At 33.3% G+C, this 23,746-nt stretch overlaps 3 protein-coding genes across 3 annotated transcripts; all 3 read right to left on the bottom strand.

The window, feature by feature from the left end:
* Positions 1 to 387: 387 nt before the first annotated feature.
* HELRODRAFT_83677 (hypothetical protein) lies at positions 388 to 3,873 on the bottom strand (the record flags this gene model as incomplete). Its single annotated transcript, XM_009023590.1, has 8 exons — positions 388 to 495; positions 754 to 883; positions 1,143 to 1,283; positions 1,818 to 1,972; positions 2,461 to 2,528; positions 2,886 to 2,937; positions 3,196 to 3,261; positions 3,394 to 3,873. The coding sequence occupies 8 exons, from the start codon at positions 3,871 to 3,873 to the stop codon at positions 388 to 390; spliced, it is 1,200 nt and encodes a 399-aa protein (XP_009021838.1).
* A 2,189-nt stretch (positions 3,874 to 6,062) lies between these two features.
* On the bottom strand, positions 6,063 to 9,591 carry HELRODRAFT_140272 (hypothetical protein; the record flags this gene model as incomplete). Its single annotated transcript, XM_009023589.1, has 11 exons — positions 6,063 to 6,167; positions 6,332 to 6,489; positions 6,735 to 6,859; positions 7,207 to 7,295; positions 7,510 to 7,639; positions 7,739 to 7,879; positions 8,129 to 8,283; positions 8,498 to 8,565; positions 8,721 to 8,772; positions 8,970 to 9,035; positions 9,265 to 9,591. Coding segments are annotated over 11 exons (1,416 nt in total), but the record flags the coding sequence as incomplete, so codon positions are not given.
* Positions 9,592 to 12,176: 2,585 nt separating this feature from the next.
* HELRODRAFT_83724 (hypothetical protein) lies at positions 12,177 to 20,168 on the bottom strand (the record flags this gene model as incomplete). Its single annotated transcript, XM_009023588.1, has 11 exons — positions 12,177 to 12,263; positions 12,398 to 12,555; positions 12,848 to 12,975; positions 13,668 to 13,756; positions 13,932 to 14,061; positions 14,364 to 14,504; positions 14,721 to 14,875; positions 17,967 to 18,034; positions 19,281 to 19,332; positions 19,434 to 19,499; positions 19,815 to 20,168. 11 exons carry the CDS (start codon positions 20,166 to 20,168, stop codon positions 12,177 to 12,179), a joined length of 1,428 nt encoding a protein of 475 aa, XP_009021836.1.
* Positions 20,169 to 23,746: the final 3,578 nt, after the last annotated feature.

Raw genomic sequence — 23,746 nt, 5'->3', positions numbered from 1 at the left:
GGCAAGTTGGTTGGCGGATTCACCCAGAAAATGAGCGTTGTAAGCCATCACTATCGTCCAAACGCCGCTAAATAAGACTAAAAAATGAGTTTTTTATAAAATTTAAAATTAAAAAGTTGAAAAATAATAAGATTAATGGAAAAAATATTAATGAAATAATAATAAATTCACACAATTTCTACCTCACCTAATAATCGCGTTAAAATGATCCTAAATTTCTCGCTTAGAACAAAAGTAGTTTTGCGAAGAACTGGCTCTATAAAATCTGTCAAAAGAACTGCTGCCAAGCCATTCAGACAGCCGGACATCGAGCTATAATAAACATAAAAAATTACGTCATAATTACGTCATAATCGATTATAATTATTTATTTATGATAATAATAAATTAAAAAAAACGTTTTAACCTAAGGGCGGCACTGAAAGCAACGGTCATGAACAGCCCGGATAACCCTGGATAGCCCTCTAAAATTTCAACCATCATTAACGGAACGACCTTATTGTAATTATCAATTACAATTAGCTAATTAATTAATTAGTTGATTGACTAACTAGTTAATCGATTAATTAATTGGTCAATTATTTGCTTGTCTATTAGTTTGCTTGGTTAACTTATTCGTTTTTCTCAGTAAAAACTACTACTACCACAAAAGTATCAATAACAATAACACCACCACTAACAACAATAATAATTGTAATAAAAATAATAGTAATAAAAAAAATAATAATAATAGTAATAATAATAACAAGTGACCTGATCTAGTTTTCGAACTCGGGCACTTGAGAGTGGGTCACATCGGTAGTAGAAGGCGTAGCTGAGCAGACCCATTGCTATAACGAGGACGAGAATCGTGAAGCAGCAGATTATACTCAAGTATAGAGATCTAGATGGACAAAAAATTGATGATGGGGCCCATTCAATAATTACGTCACGATTTTTATGTCATTTTTTAACCCCTCTCCCCCTCCTTGCTACATCGAGCCACGCTCAGCTATAGGATAAGGCCCGAGAAAGAAAGACAGTGATCGAATTTAGGAATACAATTATTAAATTTAATTAATTAAATTTAATAATTTATTAAATTAAACTAATTTAATTTATTAAATTTACTATATTTCTCAAACTTAATCATCTTTCCTTACTTGTAGGCGCTTTTTAAGTTCTTCGAACTCAGAAACTTCTGCACGAGGACCTGGTTAGCTGACATAGTGTACGCTGTGAACAAGGTGCCGCCCAGTACCTGGGTCCAAAATGTTGTCCTCAGTGTTGGATCTATTCTGAAACTTTGTATGTGTGCGTGTGTGTGTGTGTGTGCGTGTGTGTCTGTGTGTGAGTGTGTGTGTGTGTGTGCGTGTGTGTGTGTGCGCGCGTCTCTTTTAATAGATTGATCGAGTGATTGATTGAATGGATGAATGAAAGAATGGAGTGAATGAATGAATGAATGAATGTATGAATGAATGAATGAATGAATGAATGAATGAATGAATGAATGAATGAATGAATGAATGAATGAATGAATGAATGAATGAATGAATGAATGAATGAATGAATGAATGAATGAATGAATGAATGAATGAATGAATGAATGAATGAATGAATGAATGAATGAATGAATGAATGAATGAATGAATGAATGAATGAATGAATGAATGAATGAATGAATGAATGAATGAATGAATGAATGAATGAATGAATGAATGAATGAATGAATGAATGAATGAATGAATGAATGAATGAATGAATGAATGAATGAATGAATGAATGGATGAATGGATGGGTGAATGAATGAACCAACAAATGAATGGTTGATCGCTTACTCGTTGAAAATGAATCTTCCTCCATCCAAATTCCTCTTCAAAAACTCACCGAAACCACCAACCCTAGCTATTCCAACACCAATAACTGTGATTAAACCGAAGAAAATGATCATCATTTGAACCGTGTCATTGAATGCCGTTGCTTTCATCCCCCCCTGAATTCAAATTATGATTTATTATTTAATTATAATTAATTTAATTATAATTATTCATAATTATTATTTCTCGTTACAGTTTTGTTAAGTTTATCTCGTTAAATCGATTCCAGACAGAAGTCGTTGAAATAATATGTAGACGAGATGGAATGATATTTATGCTGGAAGTTGGATTATAATTTGTATGTGTATGTGTGTTTGTGTGTACGTGCGTGTGTGTAGGTGTACGTATTTAATGTATGTGTATATGTGTGTTTATTGTTGATAATACATACAGCCAATGTATTTTGGAATGTTTAATGTATGTGTGAGCGTGTGTGTGTGAGCGTGTGTGTGTGAGCGTGTGTATGTGAGCGTGTGTGTGTGTGTGTGGTGTGTGTTCATATATATTGGTATAATCATATTAAGTTCTATTATTCATTTATACAATTATTAAATTAATTAATTGTTAAATTATAACATTAAATTACAAAATTAAAACGCCTAACTAGACATGTGTACAGCGTGCAGACCAATCCGCAGAAAATAATCGACCATAGTATCGAGATACCGGTCACTGAATGAATGAACGAACGAATGAATGAATGAATGAATGAATGAATGATTGAATGAATGAATGAATAAATGAATGAATGAATGAATGAATGAATGAATGAACTAATGAACGAATGATTGAATGAATGAATGAATGAATGAATGAATGAATGAATGAATGAATGAATGAATGAATGAATGAATGAATGAATGAATGAATGAATGAATGAATGAATGAATGAATGAATGAATGAATGAATGAATGAATGAATGAATGAATGAACTAATGAACGAATGATTGAATGAATGGATGGATGAGTTATTATTAATTATGCTTGTAGATAATTTTTAAATAATATTCTTTATTTTATAACTGAACCTTGTGCCAGTGCAAGAGCTGGTGTATAGAGAACTAGAGGGATATATAACAGCTGACGTGAAATAAAATATTAATTATTAAATAATTATGGTCATATTATCATATTTATAAAACTATAATTAACGAAAATTATTTTTCAACTGAGTGAAATTAAATGTGAAAATAAAAATATCTCGTGACTCAGCCATTGCAATGGGGTTTTTCAGATATTTCATAAAGTAGAAATAAATTTTTACTCGAGGTTACATTAACTGTTATTAACCGGTCCCAAACCGCCCCCTAGCTACTACCCTCTGTGAATATTGCTAACCGTTTCGAGGAGAAAGATAACAGAACCACAAACTCTGATGAATTTATTGAATCGTCTCTCCAAGTACTGAGATGAAAGAATTAATTTTAAGATGAAAAGTTCGACACAGGAATGCAAACGGCAATCCACATACATCACAGACAGTCAAAATTTTCATTCCAGACAAGAATGTAAAAACAAAAGTAACAACAAATCTACCTCGTAAACGGTCAAGATTTTCATTTTATACAAGACAGGGATGTAGAAATGAACAACCAGTGGCTTCCCGATAAAGTAGGACAGCCCCAAGTAGCTATAGCAAGTCCCATAAGCGTACACCTCGCCCGGGGTCGAGAGCAAAAAAATCGCGGAAAAAAATGAAGCCTGCATAGAGAAGGAAATGAAAATCCAGTGTATCTCTCCACCGCCTGTGAGAAACTTCTCTGAGGAGGTCGATCTACGACTCCGCCAGCCGAAGAAAACTCCAACCAACGTTGAAAAGGCTAAGAATGCTATGAATATTGTGTGATCGAGCCAATGAAAATGAGCCGTAGTTGCTGATGTAGCTATTGTTGATGCTGTTGTAGCTATTGTTGATGTTGTTGCAACTATTGTTGACGTTGTTGCGGCTAATGTTGATGTTGTTGCGGTTATTGTTGACGTTGTTGCAGCTAATGTTGATGTTTTTGTTGCAGGCATTTCTATTCCGTTCTGTATTTTCCTCTAAATATGTTTTATTATTGGTTATTTATTGATAATATTTTTAATCAGTTTATTAATTTGTTTCTTCATTTAATTTATTGGTTTTATAATTTATTGGCCTGACAATCTGCAATATATATATATATATATATATATATATATATATATATATATATATATATATATATATATATATATATATATATATGTATATATATATATATATAAAGAGAGAGAAAAAGAGAGAGAGAGAGAGAGAAATAGGAAGAGAGACCTTGAATTTTTATTATGACGGTTTATTAATTAAGTTTGCGTCATTATCGTTAATCCAGACAGAAAAGTTGCTTGAATAATTAATCAGTAATATATAATAATAATAATAATAATTATAATAATGTTATCGCTCAATTTTAGACCGGTATCATATCAAAGGTTGAATAACTAGAAGAGAAAAAAATCTATCCATAAATGTACCTATGTACAGATAATTCTGTAGATATTAATTTTTCAACAGATGTGTTTCATGTTGTCTATACTTTGTTTTGTCGTTGGTGACGATGACGTCATAATTGTTGTTATTAGTATTATTATCGTTGTTATTATTGCTATTATTGCTATTTAATAATTTTTTTCAAATGTTGCCATGTTAAGTATCAAAAAGTCAGTAGACGAAACTCGAAGTTTTTCAACTTTTTTTTTGCTCATCATTCAATTTATCTTTATTTTCTTGTCAAAATCATCATAATTATTGCAATTATCAACATTTTTCATCATCATTATCATCATCAGCAGCAGCAGCATCAGCAACATCAGCAGCTTCGGCATCATCTCTTCATCACTTCCATCATCATTCACCTTCACTGTTCTCTAAGGCCATCACTTAGTTTATCATACTTAAAGTTATCAACATTTTCATCATCGCCATCACGATTTCTATCATCATTGTCGGGTTTTTCACCATCATCGTCGTCGTCGTCATCTTCTTCTACTTCTACTTTTATCGTTCGTTCGATTAGACCCAAATTGGAAACATCAATCAAGGCTTTGCTCAGTCTTACCTTATTCAATCTTTCCTTCTGTTAAAAACGAAAAAAATGTAAGCTGTAAGGTCAAATGTAAGGTCAGATTAAGTTTATTGAAACACACAAGGTTATAAAAGTTGCAGATCTTATATTCAACAAAATGTCAGGTATCTACTGGTTAAAAAGTTACAAAACTTGTGTATAAGCATATATTCAACGAAAACACACGCCTACCTCCAAACACTCGCACAGTTTCTTCACAATCGCATGTTTAGAGTTATTTAGAGTTATTCAGTTTAAAATTGTAAAAAAAAGTTGAAATTTAGGAGTTAAAGGATTGTGAAACTCACAATTTCTTCGTCAATTTGCGATTTTTCATTCTTCCTCACGCACCTGAACAATAGCATGGGATCGACTTTTTTGTTTCCGCCTAGCAGGAGAGGAAAAACGTGAAAAAATATTGAAATAATCTAATTATTATTATATTTATTATGAATAATTATAATTACAATTAAATTTTGTTATATTTTATATTATTTTATTATAATTAATTATATAGTTGTAAGTAAGTTTGCTATTTAGGTACATATGCGGCCCTTTAAAGGTAAAATAGTTCTCAGCAAGGCGGCCCTCACGGCAAAAAGTTTGCCCACCGACATTGTAAATTGTAATCGGCATATAATTTAATGTGTAAATCTGTAAATTTGTAAACTATAATTTGTAAAATGTAAACTGTAACTTGTAAATTTACGATTCTTTACAAACCCGTGGCCACAGAAACGAGTGCAACTACGATTAGCGTGAAGATGAAATTCACAAGACCGTAATAGAAAAAGGACAGCTTGAAGATCCATAAAACATTATCGTCTTCAACTTTTCCAGCATCTGGCAAACTAAATTGTATAAGTACTAATTATGAATTATTCATTAATTATTAACAATTATAACAACAAAAAATGATAATTATTCATATTAATCATGATAATTTCATAAAAACTATAAATGATTATGAATAAAATAGCAATTAAACTGATAATTATTCTTATAAGAAATTGATAATTTCAAAGATTGTAACCCCCTAGAGGTCAAGTTACTCGCCAAACCTTCTGTAGTCGCACCGCTGGTAAAGTTATAAAAAGTGGTAGAATTAAGGTACGAGCAGCCGGAATTGTCAAAGGGTAACATAGGGGCCGTAACTTTGACGGCAAGGGCCGCAAAGGCAACCCACGACCCAAACACGATGCCAGCAATTAATCCGACAATGCAGCCCTACCGCATATAAAAAAATTTTTAAATTAAATTTCATAAGTAAATTTATTACTTATTAATAATTAAGCAAACAATAATAATCATTCAGTCATAAAATATTACAAAAAAAAATTAAAAAAATAATAAAAAATAATAAATAAGCCAGATTTTTCAGAAAAACTGACTGTAATATTAGTGAAAGAGCATAGCATTCCTAGAGTTATAACAGCAAACAATGGACCGCCGGTTATTCCGCAAGCTGAAAATGACAATTGCATGGTTGATTCACCCAGGTAATGAGCATTGTAGGCCAGTATTGTTGTATACAAGCCACTGAACAACACTAAACGAAGGGGTTTTTATGATTTAATGGTAAAGTTTAACGTTCTAAATGGTTATCTACTGGTATTCTTATTAATATTTGTGGTATTAACCAGGCGCTTTAACCATTACACCATCTTGTAGCCGGATTTAAATGGAATAGTTAAAGAATTGAATAGTTCTTCTATGGATAGCACAAAATTCAGTAGCACAAAATTCAAAAAATATAGATCAAGAATTTGAAATAAAAAATAGAAATTTTCCTACCCAACATTCTTGTCAGTATAACTCTGGATCTATCTTTCACAGCTCTGCGGGTTTTTCGGAACGTGGGTTCTATGAAATCTGTCAAAATGACAGCTGCCAATCCATTGAGACATCCAGACATGGAACTGCAAATATACAATATAAAAATTCACTCATTCATTCATTTGTTCATTCACTCACTCATTCATTCATTCATTCATTCGTTCGTTCGTTCATTCATTCATTTATTCATGCATTCGTTCATTCATTTATTTTTACTGGTTCGTTTCATTCATTCACTCACTCATTCATCCATTTCACAAAAATAACTTTCTACTTTTTGTTTAAAATCAACTATCTAATTAAATCTCGATATATAAGAAACGTAATTCTCAATAAATTATTCACCAATTAATTAATCAATTAATTAATTAATTAATTAATTAATCAATTAATTAATTAATTACAATTTTATAAAAAAAAGTTTCTCGACCTAAGGGCAGCACAGAAAGCAGTGGTGATGAAGAGCCCTGGCAGTCCAGGGTACCCTTCCAAGATCTCCATGACCATCAGAGGGACGACCTTCAATATTATTTGTTCACGTAATAGTGTTTAACATTCAACTTGTGTTCTCTTTTTTTTACGATTGTATATGTTGGATGTGGAAGTAGAATGATCTGGTAAGAGGGCCATACTTCATGAAAGTTGTGAAGTTATTTTTAGTAATTTTATACTGATACATTTTCATATTAAGAATTAATAAAAACAAATAAAAGTACATAAAAATTTTAAGAACCTGGTCCAGTTTTCCAACTCTTCCACTCGTTAGCGGGTCACACTTGTAGTAGAAGGCATAACTTAGCAGTCCAATGCAAGTTATAAGCATCAGTATGCAGAAACAACAGATTGCACTCAAGTAGAGTGCCCTGCAGCAGCGAAAAACGTGCATTTTGATTGAATATAAACAATGAAAATAACAAAAAATGCCAAGAAATACAACACAAAAATGAATCACACACACACACTTGTAGGCGTCTTTGACTGTTTTGGAGCTGAAAAACTTCTGGACAATGACCTGGTTGGACGAGAGGTTGAACGTTGTGTAGAATATTCCGCCCAAAACTTGAGTCCAAAATGTCGTTCGTAGAGTTGGATCGATTCTGAAACTTTTTGAAGAAACATCAAAAAACTATCAAACTTTTTCTACTAGTTTTACAAATATACAGGTTAAATAATAGCGTAACAGTTAAAGGCGCCTGGCCCGGCAAGTGCAAACAGATCCACAGTTTATGTAAAACACCAGAGATGATAACTCCTAACTTTTAACCTTTCCTTTTTACAACTATTACAATGAGATAAAAATTTTGAGGGACAGTAAGTTAGCAAGCAGTTACTTTTGAAAAAATACCCCTAACTCATTGAGGATAAATCTACCGCCTTCCAAATTTCTCCTATAAAACTCGCCAAAACCGCCAACTCTTGTGATCCCGACGCAAATGACGGTTATGAGGCCAGTGAAGATGATGACCATCTGGACCGTGTCGTTCCAGGCCGTAGCTTTCATTCCACCCTACAATAATTATAAATTATTATAAATTATTATTTTGTGATAATTATTTCATAATTCTATAATAATTATTACTATTATTTTAGGTGTTATTTCAGAATTTGAATGTTATTCACGTTCTACGATTACTCAATATGAATAACTGAGAGGTTTTTTTTTCTTTTAAATAAGAAATTCATTTTCAATCCAGTCACAAATGAGTTGGAAACAAACTAACCAGACAGGTGTATAAGGTGCATACTAGGCCGCAAAATATAATTGACCATAAAATAGAGATTCCAGTAACTAAATATATTTCGGTAAAGTTTGAATAATCAAATTCGTTATCATAATTATCGATATTTATATAATATAATAATTATAATATAATAAATAATTATATAAATATAATAAATTTATATTGTTTAATAATCAGCACCGTGTCTTCCTTTCTTACATACCTTGAGCTAAAGCCAGAGCTGGTGTATATAACACAAGAGGTAAGTAGAGAAGCTAGATTTTAAAAAATTATGGAAAATTATTTTAGACATATAAACTATTTATTAATTTTAAATTCAAATCTGTTATAATAATAATGATTATTAAATTATTAAAATTATTAGATTTATTATGATTAACTAATGTTATTAAAATTATTAAAAATATTTTATTAATATGAAGATCTTTCTTCTAAATGAAAATGGGCTTACTGTTTGAAGAACAAAGATTATGGAACCGCATATTCTTATCAACTTGTTGAATCTTCTCTCTAAATACTTGAAAAAAAAGTTAAAACTTGTTAAATGGAAACCATTTGATTTTTCAGTTTAAACAAAAACTTACATCAAATCTGTTGGCTCATTCATTTATTTGTCCTTTCGCTCACCCATTCATTCATTCATTCATACAATCAATCATTCAATCAATTAATCAATCAATAATCATTCATTCAATCAATCATTCAATCAATCATTCAATCAATCAATCATCAGCCAAACACATCACCTCATAAGCACTGAGTATCTTCATCTTATAGAGTATCGGTATATAGAAGTGCATTGCTAGTGGCTTCCCAATGAAGTAAGAAAGTCCCAAATAGCTATAGCAAGTCCCATAGGCATATATCTCGCCAGGAGCGGATAGGATAAAGATGGCAGAGAAGAAGGAAGCCTGCATGGAGAATGATATCAGTATCCAATGTATTTCTCCACCACCAGTTAAAAATTTCTTTGATGAAGTCGTCTTTCTTCCTTGCCAGCCGAAAAATAATCCAACCAAGGTGGAAACTATCAAGAAGGCGAGGAATATCGTGTAATCGAGCCAGTGAAAATGTGACTCGGAGGACGATTGTGATGTTGTCGCAAACATTTTTTGGAAGTTAACTGCTGTTGTAATATTACTTTACATATCTAGGTAGATTAAATATGAAAATTTTTTATTAATTCTTGTTTGATAGTTTTTTTAAGAAAGAAATTATTTTCCCAAAAGACAAATTTTTTTCGAAGTGTTCATTATCTGTGGCAAAAGATCACCCCCTATTTGAAAATGTTTTAATGTAATGAATAAAACATAAGATTGACGTTTGCACCTTAGACCGTGCCCGCGAAATTAAGCCTCAAACCGCGACAACTATCATTTTTCACTTGTGAGTGCATAATTTTCTGGTGTTAATATGTAGTGGCATACGTCTGTGTGTGTGTGTGCGTGTGTATGTGATGTGTGTGTGTTTGTATGTGGATGTATGTATGTGTATAAAATAGTTTGCCCCCCCCCTGATATATATTATATCCTGATATATATTATAACCTTTTAATGGGCGCTATATAAATCATCTAATAATAATAATAATAGTTATAATAATAAAATAATATATTATATTCATGAATGCGAGATCTCTTTGATACCGTTTGAAATTGAAATACCAAGACAAAATAAAAATGAATTGAAACCCGCCACTCAGTACAATCATATATAATCAAAGTTTTATTTTCCCCGGAAGACGATGATGTCATCGGTATAATCAGCGCAATCAACTAACTAATTAATCAATTATCAAATTAGAATGAAGTTACAGAGTCGTTTCCAATGTCAAAATTGCTATTATTGTTGCTGTTGTTAACAACTCTTCTACATCGTATATCATTGTTATTATTATCGATATTATTATTGTTGTTGTTGTTGTTGTTGTTGTTATTATTGTTTTCGTCGTCGTCATCGTCATCATCGGTTTTATTTTTATTATTGTTACTGTTGTTGTTGTTATTGTTGTTGTTGTTGTTGTTGTTGCTGCTGCTGTTGTTGTTGTCGGTGTAGTTGTAACTGTTGATGGTATCTTTGGTTTCGATGTCTTTGTTGATATCGATGGTTTTCATATCTATGTTTTTCATATCTATGTTTTTCATATCTGTGTTTTCCGTACCTTTGTTGTTTTTGAGATCTACGGTGCCGCTGCTATTGATGACGTAATTGTCGCCGGTGACGTCAACAAAGACAGTTATTTCGTTGTCATTTACGAAAGCCAGATTATCGTTCTTTGGAATCTCGTGAATCGTTATTATCGCTACTATGTCTTTCTCACTCTCCTATTGTGATTTACATTTTAATATTTAAATTATAAAATCTATAAAACATTGGCAAAATAATAATAGTAGTAGTAATAGAAGCAGTAGTAGCAGTGGAAGTAGTAGTAGTAGTAGTAGAAGTAGTAGTAGTAGTAGTTATTGTAGTAGTAGTAGTAGTAGTAGTAGTAGTAGTAGTAGTAGTAGTAGTAGTAGTAGTAGTAGTAGTAGTAGCAGAAGCAATCTTATTATTGTGTCTCCATTTTTTGTCAACAAGGAAAATAATAATAATAATAATAACAACAAATAAATAAATAAAACTGGCTTTATCATCACTTACACAAGGCTTCAGCACTTCAACGCCGCAGCTGAGCCAGCGTTTGAAGCCGGTCGGTAAGCAACAGCAGCAGCAGCAGTCCTCAAACCAGTCAATGATTAAAAATGGATCTATGGTCTTCCTACGGCCTATGTTGTTGTATGAGGGCGGATTTGTGTGTGTGTCTGTGTATACAGGTACGTATTATTATTATTATTGTTATTATTATCATCATCATCATTATTATTATTATTATTAAACAAATAATTTTTTCCCAAAAACGCTGTCCAAAAATAGAAGATTTACAAATGTGTGTACATGTTAGTGTGTGTCTGTCTGTGTGTGTGTGTGTGTGTGTGTGTGTGTGTGCGCGCGCGCGTTTAAGTTTCTACGTATTTAGCTACATAATTATTGCCTAATTATATAATTATTAAACCAATCAATTAATTAATTGAATTTAAATAGTCCCCATTAAAAGTTCAGCACCTACCCGTTATGAGCGAGACCGTGATGGCAACTGTGAAGGAGACAATCATCGCCACAAGTCCATAGTACATGAAGGAGATTTTATATATGACCAGTGCGTCGTCATTGCTGAAATTATAAATATTATAATTATAATATAATATTATATTATAATATGTTATATATATATGTGTGTGTGTGTTTTTGTGTGTACGTGCGTGCGAGTTTGTGTGTGTGTGTTTGTGTGTACGTGTGTGTATGATATATTAGAGTATAATATTATTATATCAGTTGGCGGCTGGTTGTATGACGGTTATGACGACGATGATGGCGATGATGATGAGAATGATGATTACAGTGATGATAACGATGAGGTAGATGTGTTTCAAAGAGGATGGTGACCTTGACCCTGAAACTCACTCACCCAGCGGGGGAGGGCGTGGTCGCGTTCCACCTCGTAAGGTTAGCAAAGGAATCGCAGCCGTCAGACCTCATCGGCAGCTTCGGACTGTCCACCTAATGATAACAACAACAACAATAATAATAATAATATAATAATTATTATATAATTATGATGATCATAATAATAATACTTTGAAAATTATGGCTCCTACGGCTATCCAGGATGTGACAATGAAGCTCGAGATCAAACCCAAAAGGGCTCCCTTCAATCAAGAGTATTATTTTAGTATTGTAAAAAGAATAATTGTGGCAGCAGTAGCAGTAGTAGTAGTAGTAGCAGCTATAGCAGCAGTAGTAGTAGTAGTAGCAGTAGTAGTAGTAATGATAAAAAACGAACCAAATTATTGACGAATGGGAAGAAGACCCCAAGGACGACGGTAAAAGTCAGCGGGCCGCCAACGAAACCAAAGATACTAAATGCAATCTGGAAAAGAACCTCCCCGAAAAATTGCGCGGCAAACCCAAGTCCGGTTATCAGGATGCCGTAAAAGAGAGCTGATTGAGTGTGTGTGTGTGTGTGTGTGTGCGTACGTTTTGGTATGTGCGTGTGTATGTGTTTTCTGATTTAGTATCTTGAAAATTTTGAAAAAATATTGTTTCAAAGATACATATTATACAAATAATATCAATCACTCCAAATGAAAAACTCAATGAGGAACAACATTAACAACGACAGCAACGCCAATATATAACATTTAATAATAACAATCAGAAATAATATAATAACTATAATTATAAATAATTATAGCCATAAATAATATTCATTGTGAAACGAAACGTTACAAACTCAAGGCTCTCGATAGCACGGCCCTCGCCTTCTCATCCAAATTTGCGTTCTTCAGCCTTTTATAAGCTGGATTGATGAAATCAGTCAGAGTCACGGCTGAGAGTGCATTTAAACTGCCTGACAGAGAGCTGGGATGAATGTTATGGTATGGTAATTATTGCCATTTTATTCTTTTATTTGGTTTTTTCGTACTTTCCACCGTTCATTCGTTCGTTTGTTTGTTCTTTCATTATTTCGTTCGTTTGTTTGTTCTTTCATTATTTCGTTCGTTCGTCTCATCCTTCGTAATCTCATTCGCTGGTGTATTCGAAGTTATTCTTTTCATTCATTCCGTTATTCTTTCGTTCATTCGTCTATCTATCATTTAATTGTTCGTTCGGTCATTCGTTCATCCGTTCGTTCGTTCATTCATTCATTCATTCATTCATTCATTCATTCATTCATTCATTCATACACTTATAAATAGAAAATATTTTTGAGAGCTCTTCATGATGATAAAAATTGCAACCATGCTACAATTGTTTACTGAAATTTTCAAGGGCTGTTTATCACAAAAACGTTATCAGTTATTTATAGGAGTTCCTTTGTTTCAATATTTTGTCATTAAAGAATTAAAATATGTTTCTAAATTAATTAATAATTTTTTCAAAATTGGTCTTAGCAACAACAACAAACAACAACAAGCAACAACAACAAACAACAACAACGACAACAACAGCACACAATGTACGTGATTGATGAAGATCTTTTTGCAATAAAAACCAGTCACTGCGACAGTAAAACCAAGCGCCTTAACCACTAAGCCACACATACAGCTTACCTTAGAGCGGCACTGAACGTAGCGGCAATGAATAGGCCAGGCAGACCGTGTAAGTGGCCAACAATGTCCATCACGTATAATGGAATCAACTGAGGAGAAATTTGTTGGAAATATTTTATTGCAATTTAATGATATTATTGTATGTGTTTCTCTCTCTTTATCTCTCTCTCTTTCTCTGTGTGTGTGTGTGGTGTGTGTGTTTGTGTGGTGCGTGTGTGTTTGTGTGGCGTGTGAATTAATTATTCCTGAAAATAATTATGTCACTTGGTCATATTTCGTAATTCTTCCCTCTAGGAACGGGTCACATGTTGCGTAATATGCGTAGGCCACCAATCCAATCAGGCAAACCAGTATCAGAAATAGGGCAGTAGTAACTGCCGCCATCCACACGGATCTGAAGGAGAGAGGAAAAGTTTTTCTTTTCAAATTGTTTTTAATTTTCGAATAATTGTTTGATGTAAATAGATTCATTTCGAAGTTTAAAGAAGCTTTTGAAGATGTTATCGTCATTATCATTAATATTACCATCATCATGATTATTACTACAATTATTTTTATAATTATGAAATTATTTAAATTTTAAAATTTAACTTTTTGACATCAGCCAACGCCCTGACATTATTAAAATTATTAAGTTATGAAATTTAATCTTGACATTATTAAAATTATAAATTAATTCAAATTATAAAATTTAACTTCTTGGCATCAGCCAACGTCTTGACACTGATGTATTTCTGAATCGTTGTCTGATTGGCCGCATACATGACCAAGTTTACGAAAAACCCGCCAACCGTCTGCGTCCAAAATGATGTCCTCATTGTCGGATCGAAACTGAAACTAAAGTATTAGTAGTAGTAGAAGCAGCTGCATAAGCAACAGCAGCAGTGGTATAATCAGCAGCAGCATAAGCAGCAGCATAAATAGCAGTAGGTTTAATGTAAAACCATTTAAAGATACCTATATCCATATACCAAATAATACATGTAAAATACACGTACAACAAAAGCAGCAACAACAATAACAAAAAAAATAACAACAACAACAAAATCTAACTTATCGAATTCGATCCTGCCCCCTTCGACGCTGATCTGCCAAACTTTTGACATACTTCCAACTCTTACAATACCAAAGATTAACATCAGCAGAAGCGTCAGTGCTATCACGAGCATCTGGAAAAAGTCGTTCCAAATGGTGGCTTTCATGCCACCCTGCAATGTTAAATTTCAGAAACGATTTTAAAATTTTGAATTTGAAAAATGGATGATTTGATAATTAATTAAAGTAATTAAAATTCAATAACTAATTAATTAATTGGATAGATAAATAACTGGTTAAATAATAATGTGGTGGATAATTGAAGTAATAGATAATTGAATAGATAACTAGTTGAATATTTAACTAGTTGTCTTTATGAATAGAATGGTTGTCAAATTAATGATAGGTGAGTGATGATTAAGTTATTAAGTAAAAAAATAAATTTTCAGTCTCTGTCTGTCTCATTCTCTCTCTCTCTCTTTCTCTTTCTCTCTCTCTTTTTTCTATTCCTTTTAAGTTTTTTTAAAAAATATATGCGATCTTATTTATTATTTGATATGTATAAACCTTTTCGAATGTACGTAATGACGCATTTATTGTTTTTTTTAAAGTTCTGTAACTAAATAAACAAATAGATAAACAAATAAATTAATTAAGTTATTAATAAATCGACATCCAAATTTACTAATTAGCACACAAAACCATAATGTGTATTCGCGGTAATGATTATAGCAGCTCAAGGTTCTACTTACTCAATATAATAGTTATACTAACACATTCACCGAAAATTGCCCGAATGCAGCTGAATAACAACTCCTACCTCGGCTGTTTCAAGAAAATCACCTTCACCGATTCCAAACCGCACGTGGGCAGCGTAGAAGACTGCGCGAAATTTTGCAGCCCCCAGCAGAGCAACAAGATCGCGATAAAACAGGGCGGGCTGTGCTACTGCATTGTCGATTTGGACTATGTGGTCACCCCGTTGAAATGCAACATGCAATGCTCTCCCGGAAGTCCCACCCACACGGCGTGCGGCGGGAAGAAATCTTACTCCGTTTATAAAATCAAGCCGTTTGTAGAACACCACGTAGTCTTCTGTAGCTCCGAATATTTGCAACGGGGAATTGCGACGATATTCTCTGAAGGAAAAGTCCTGGAGCATTGCATTAATTACTGTTTAGAGTCAGATTTTAGTTTCGTCCACAGAAATGTTCAAAATGGCGACTGCACCTGTCTCGATAAGTTTCGTCTGAAAGATGTCAAATCGGCGGAATTGGATCAGCCGCAATGCATAGAGGAAACATCGTGTCCGATGAAGGAAGTCTGCAACTGCGTTTGCAAGACGGCCGACTTAAGGCCAACCTACTCCTCACGTTCCCAATACGAATTTATTAGGGGACTGTCCACCTACTCTCATTGCGACAAAAAGATCTACAAAGGGAAAGCAATGTGTGAAGGACGCTGTCATGCGGGCTGGAAGGGGCAAGCATGCCATGTAAGGAATTGCGCCAGAAACAATGGTGATTGCGGTGACGATAAGAAATGCGTGGAGTCGACAATCAATGGTAATAAATACGTTGACTGCCTTTGCCCTTACGGACTCGTTAGAAACAAGTGGTTTGAATGTGAATTCTATCGACCGAACTTGGCTCTTCACAAGCCGGCCTACCTTAGCTCCACAGAAAAGAACACCTTAACTGGCTTGATGGACGCCAGCTACCTAACGGATGGAGTGTACGTGGATTACAGATGGGCCGGTATCAATGATAACACTTCCGCCTGGATGGCTGTCGACTTGCTCAGGCTGTACTGCGTTGGCATGGTAAAAGTTTTCAACAGACTATGTGATAGAGAGTCTTGTCACTTTATGAATAATTTTGTCGTCAGACTGAACGAAACATTCAACGTCGACACAAAGACAGATATAAAAGCGCAAGCTCAACTTTGTGGATTTGGACCAAGAAAAGTTTTTGATGTTGGAAAACCAATGACCGTCAAATGTAATAATTTCGTTCTGCTGTCAAGGTACGTCATCGTTCAGCAATCGGAGGAAAAATTTTCATCTGGCAAAGCAGCAGCTGCAGAAATCGAAATAAACGAAGTCGACTGCAGCAGCCACGCTGGCTTCTGTGGCGAAAAAAACTGCATAACGGCGATAGTAAAGAATACAACCACCATCAATTGCGTTAATTGGACGGACACAAGAATAGTTAACGAACAATTAGTTCTACTCTGTTACAAAGTAGCAAAAGCGGAATATAACTACACGACGCTTGGTTTGTCTCACGAAGAGTGTCAAACTGTTTGTCAGCGGGTAAAGAGAATGAGATTCACTGTAGTTACTGCCGGCTTGAAATGCTCCTGCGGGTTTTTCGTGAATGGGAGCGGTAACACGCCAATGAAGAAATGCAAAAGAGGTCATTATGATTCCAGCTTCGTGTTTGACAACTGCAAGTTCATAGACGGATCCTGCAAAATTGACATTACGAATGAAACAGATAGTAGTGATGATGAAGATGACGACGACCCCGACATTGAAGCAGTACTGGTTAACAAAGGTTCAAAGGAAAAAGACTCTAAAACGGACAAGGCTGGCAACAATAGCGGGGCAATTAATAATGACAATTTCGACGATGACGACGCACTTACTACCAAGGACCCACACGCTGACGGTCTTGAAAGAACGATACAATTCATCACTCTCGGCTGCTCTTTCTTTTTTGTTGTGGTCGGGACAGCCATACTCTTATACGTCTGGAGGAAGAGAAAACTGGCGCGGCAAAACTCTTCACCCATTTTGTCGGTCGCTAAATCGAACGGCTCGTCGGATGTCGTCAGTTAGAAAATTTTGTTAGCTCTGAAACTGAGTAACTGCTTTATAGCTGCAACTTATGAATGGGCTCGTTAATTTGAAAATTTTGATTAACTACATGTACAAATCGGACAGATTTCTGTTTATGTTTATCCATTTATTCATTCTATTATATTTTACTTATTTTTTGTGTATTTTTTGTTTCAATTTTAGTGATAATATAAAAGGAAAAACTCGATTTATTTAATTAATGAAGAAATCATTTTAAAGAAAAAACTACTTGGGGCTTATAAGGTTATAGCAATACTGATGGGTAGTAATTTTTTTCACTCTCTCTCTCTCTCTCTCTCTCTCTCTCTTTCTATTTGTCTCTATTTATTTAAAATAATTGTTTTCAATATATAATAAAATATTAATTAATCTTAAAAATAAATCTAAATCATCCAACATACCGCGAAGGTATAGAACGTACATACGAGTCCACATATGAGTATTGCCAGCCATATCGAGAGACCTGTAACTGTTTAAAAAATAATCATTTGTATTTTGCCTATTTATACGTATCTATTACTACTGTGCAAATACTATTAATTAGTATTACAATAATAATATAAATAATATACTAGCTACACACATACGCACAAACAAACAAATATACAAACATACAAACAGCACAACTATACAACAAACGTACGTTCATAGTTATACACACTAGAGGTGAGCGGGAATTAAAATTTGTTCCCAACTCCCTACTATTTTTTTTCTCATTCCGGATTTTCTCCCGAAAATTTCCATTTCCTATTTTTTAACTCAATCCCGCGTTTTCCCTTCTATTCCTTCCCGCTTTCATTAATTTTAATTAATTTTTTAAAACACAAAGCACAAATTTTTAGAAAATGCAGATTTAATTTGGTATGGGCGTTCCCATGCTCACCTCTATTTTTGAAATCCGCTCTTAACATTGTAAGTGATTTTCTTAATTATTTACTTAATATTATCATTATAATTTGAAAGAAAACCGTTGAAATTTGAAATTAAAATCGATTACTATGACGACGACGATGTTGAAATCAAAATAAATTGCAAAACAAACTGAAATACAGCGGTGAATCTTTCGCAAATTTTAAAAACTTTGTCAGAAAAAAATTAATTATTGTTTTATTGAAGGAAAACGAGCAAAAGCTTTAGTTTATGACGGAAAATTTAGCAATTGAATATCCCACAACATAGACATCACAAACTAAATATCATATTATGTAGATAGAGTTATATAAAGTTATAAAGAGTCATATAGTATAGGGTTATATAAAGTTGTATAGAGTTATATAAGGTTATATAGAGTTATATAAGGTTAGATATAAGATCCAATTTGTGTCAGGTACAAACAGTAAACCTGAATTGTCAGAGCACAATGTTTGACTAAGCAGTGGCATTGTTCTAGGAGTGACTCAGTCAGTTAAATATTTAAGAAAAACTCCCTAAATACATTTGAAAACCGTTAAACATATCTTGAAAATAACACTTTGATAAACTGGAAGCCGTGTTTAAGATCGCCTGAAACCAACCCTGCAGCTCAATTTTGAACCGATTGCAGTCTAAACATAATCACACCAGACAGGCCGTATTTTTGAGTGGATAAAGGAACGCTTGCTTAAAAATAGTTGATTATGATGTAGATATATACAGACATAATATTATTATTATTATTTTATTATATTTATATTTATTTTTATTATCATATTATTATTATTTCTACATGTATTTACCTTGTGCTAGAGCCAGAGCTGGAGTGTAGAGGACCACAGACATATATAATAACTGTGCGAGAAAATATCGTTATAGATAATAATAATTATTAGTTTTTATAGTAATTATAATCACAATTATAATTAAAATAATTATTTTTATTATTTGCTAACGGTTTGAAGGACGAAAGTTAGAGCACAGGCCGTTCTGACGACTTTGTTGAATCTTTTCTCGAGATACTGTGCAAGTATTAGTACTTATATTACAACTAAAACTGATGCTACTACTTCTGCTGCTACGGCTGCTTCTACTACTGCTGCTACAAGTTTTACTACTACTACTACTACTACTACTACTACTACTACTACTACTACTACTACTACTACTACTACTACTACTACTATTACTACTACTACTACAACTATTATTAATGTGTAAATACTATCAAACAACATACCACACACACACACACAACACGCACACACACACACACACACACACATTAGCAAACAAACAAATATACAAAACATACGAACAGCACAGCTACAACGAACCTCGTAAGCACTAGTAACATTCAACTTATAATAAACAGGAAGAATGAAGTGGCCGGCGAATGGCAGGGCGACGAAATATGCCAGTACCAGGTACGAATACATGGTGCCCCAAGCGTAAACTTCAATGGGTATGGATACGATAAAAATTGCGGATAAAAACGAGGCTTGCATTGACAGGGCCACCACCGACCAGTGCATACTTCCGCCACCTGTCAGAAAATTCTTTGACGTCATTTTTTTTCTGTCTTTTAGGCCAAAAAAGATTCCAATTAAGATTGTGACAACTAGGAAGGCCACGAACACTAAGTAGTCTGCCCAATGAAAGAGCTGGGTGGTTGTCGATGATGACGTCATTTCCGTTTTGGGGTATGGGGGTGGTGTTTTTTGAGGAGAGGTGTTTTGTCGATAGAAGGGGTGTTATGTTGTTGTTTGTTGATGCTATTGCTGACGTTGATGTTATTGATGTTAATTACACAGCTGTTGTCCGAATCCAAAGATCGGTGCTGTCATCCTTAAACTTGATGTAGGGGCATCAGTTAGTTGCGTTGGTGTAAACAAATTTTTTTGAAACAACATTAAAATAAACAATTAAAAATTTATAAGATGTTGATAAACTTGAACGCGTTAAACCAATCAGACGTGAAATATTATGGTGTATATAGGGAGAGATAATATATGTATATACATACATAAAGAGGGAGAGAGAGAGGAAGAGAGAGAGAGATAGAGAAAGAAAGTGATACAGCGAGAGAAAGATAGCGAGAAAGAGAAAAAAAAATTATTTAATTTTTTACAACATGTTGACCTCCCAATTCAATATTCAAAAAGAAACGCTATGTTAATAGACCTCTTCAAATAAATAAAATAACTACTATTACTACTGCTACTACTACTACTACTACTACTACTACTAGTACTACTACTAGTACTACTAATTCTACTGCTGCTGCTACTACTATCACATTTACTACAACAAATAACAATAATAACAATAAGATATTATCTATAATTATAACTGCTTATACACTTGTGGTTGTTATAATTATAATTTATGAATAATTTTTTATATATAGCAAGAGATGACTCCATGATAATGGATAGGGCTTTTGAGACACAACGAGGTATTTTTCAAGTGGTACGTTCGTAAATTTTTATAAATAAAGAAATATATATTTGAATTTAGATCAGTAAATCTCTCTCTCTCTCTCTATCTTTTTCTTATTCATCTCTCTCTTTCTTTTTTATTCATCTCTCTTTCTCTCTTTCTCTTTCTTATTCATCTCTCTCTTTCTTTTTTATTCATCTCTCTTTCTCTCTCTCTTTCTCTTTCTTATTCATCTCTCTCTTTCTTTTTTATTCATCTCTCTTTCTCTCTCTTTCTCTTTCTTATTCATCTCTCTCTTTCTTTTTTATTCATCTTTCTCTCTCTCTCTCTCTCTCTCTCTCGATGTATAAATTTTTTTTTATAATGATTTTAAAATATTTTAAACAAAGCACTAGAACGTCTTCAATACATAAATTTATTAAATGGACAATATTTCATGCCAGTTAGTAAATCCAACTTGGTTAAAACTGTGTAAAAAGTTATTAAATAACAAACGAACAAACAAAACGAACGAACGAACATGCGAACAAACAAACAAAGAAGATAGAATCAAAATATATTTTTTAACATAAAACCATCAACAAATTAACAATAAATAATTTAACATAATATGAAAAAAATTGAACTATAGTAACTTCATTGTTATCATTGTCGGTATCATTGTTATCAAAGCTTATCTACCACTATCATGTTATCATTATTATAACCACTTTTATTCTTTTTCCTCTCATTATTATTGTTATTATCATTATCCTTATTATTTCCAATTAATTTTTCCCCAGTATGTTTAATACCATAATTGATATTTTTGTTACTTCCGTCATAATGTCTATCAGCAAATTCTTCAAGTTTAACGGTATCATTGCTATTACTATTATTATTGTTGTTTTTATTATTGTTATTATTATTTTTATTATTATTATTAATGTTGTTGTTGTTGATGTCGTTGTTGTTGTTATTAATCTTGTTGTTATTATTATTACTTTTATTTTCACCATCAGTGTCGTCGTCGTCTTCATTTTGAAAAGTCTCATTGAGGTATGCTGTTTTCAGAATTTCTCTCAGTGCCTGGGTATTTCATTCAGTTAATACTATTACTACTATTATAATTATTATTATTATTCTGGTAGTAGCAGTAGTAGCAACAGTAGCAGTTGCAGCAGCAGTTGCAGCAGCTGTTGCAGCAGCAGTAGAGTTAAAAATTGTAGTAGTAGTAGTAGCAGTGTAGTAGTAGTAGTGTAGTAGTAGTAGTAGTAGTAGTAGTAGCAGTGTAGTAGTAGTGTAGTAGTAGCAGTAGTAGTAGTAGTAGTAGTAGTAGTAGTAGTAGTAGCAGTAGTAGTAGTAGCAGTAGTAGTAGTAGTAGCCATAGTGTAGTAGTAGTAGTAGTAGTAGTAGTAGCAGTAGTAACAGTAGTAAAAGTACTATTACAATATTAAAACCAATAATTTACTAACGTTTTTTCGACTATTTCACTCCTATAATGATGAAATCTTTTCCGGATGTAGCTGCAGAAGCAGCCACACTCACTTCTCCACTGGTAGACGAGTTTGGGATCTGTGTCCTTGGCCACACCTGCTTTCAATTATTATCTATAATTATAATAATAAATATGATCATAATTTTATAATTTTGATCACAATAATGATGATGATGCAAATAATAATACTACTACTAATAATAATTTAATAATAATAATCATTTCGAGAATAATAATTAATATGACAACGATAATAATAAAATAATAACTGGAAAAATAAAAACAAACCAGTGAGAAATGAGATAGGAATTGCAACCAAAACAGCTACAATAAGTGCGATCAGTCCGTAGTAAAAATGCGAGATTCTATAAGGCCAGGGTATTAATGATGACGATGATAACGAAGATGAAGACGACGATGACGATGTTGTGGCCAGAAATACTGATAATGATGATGATAATGTCGTCGTTGTAGCATTTGATAACATTCTTGCCACTGTTGACGCCAATCTTAATAATAATGTGAAATGATCAATGTTGGAATGAAACAAAATTTTAACTGGAATTAGTAGTAATAAAAATATTAGTAGTAGAAGTAGTAGTAGCAGCAGCAGCAACAGTAGTAGTAGTAGTAGTAAAAAAATAGTAGTAGTAGAAGTAGTTGTTGTAGTAGTTTAGTAGTAGTGGCAGCAGTAGTAGCAGTAGCAATTATATAAACCAAACAAAACCCACAGCCCAATTACTAATCCATACCCACGAGATAGTCCATTAGATAGAGAACCATCAGTGTCATTAGTGAAATTAGTGAGTGGACATCCATCTAATCTCAGATGCAATTTAGTTGATACCATTTTTGAAAATATGGAACCCATGGCTATCCAGGTCGTGACGAGTAAGCTAGTAGCCAGCCCGCTCAAAGCACCCTTCAATAAATATCATATATTATTCCATTGTTCCGTAATTATTTCATAATAATAATTATAACAATTAATGCACACGCACACACACACACTTACATTTACTGGCAAACAGACACACATAAACACACACACACACCAGCTTGTACATTTACTGAGAGACACACGCAACCAAACAAACATAAACACATACACACCCACTTTCAAACATACAGCCCAACTCACCCACTTATTAACAAATGGGAAGCAGATTCCCAGGGCAATAAGGGCCGTCAAGGGCCCGCCAACAAACCCGAAAATGCTGATACTAATCTGAAGGACCGAGTCCCCGAGATACTGTGCCACGTACCCTGCCGCTATGGCAAACCCGCCAAAAAGAATTACTATTGCGATGATGACGATGAAGAATTTGTTATTATTGTTATTATTATTAT

This window comes from Helobdella robusta, assembly GCF_000326865.2.
Source record: "Helobdella robusta unplaced genomic scaffold HELROscaffold_37, whole genome shotgun sequence".
Classification (NCBI taxonomy): domain Eukaryota; kingdom Metazoa; phylum Annelida; class Clitellata; order Rhynchobdellida; family Glossiphoniidae; genus Helobdella; species Helobdella robusta.
The sequence above is the reverse complement of the archived record's forward strand: the minus strand, read 5'-3'. Positions and strand labels throughout refer to the sequence as shown.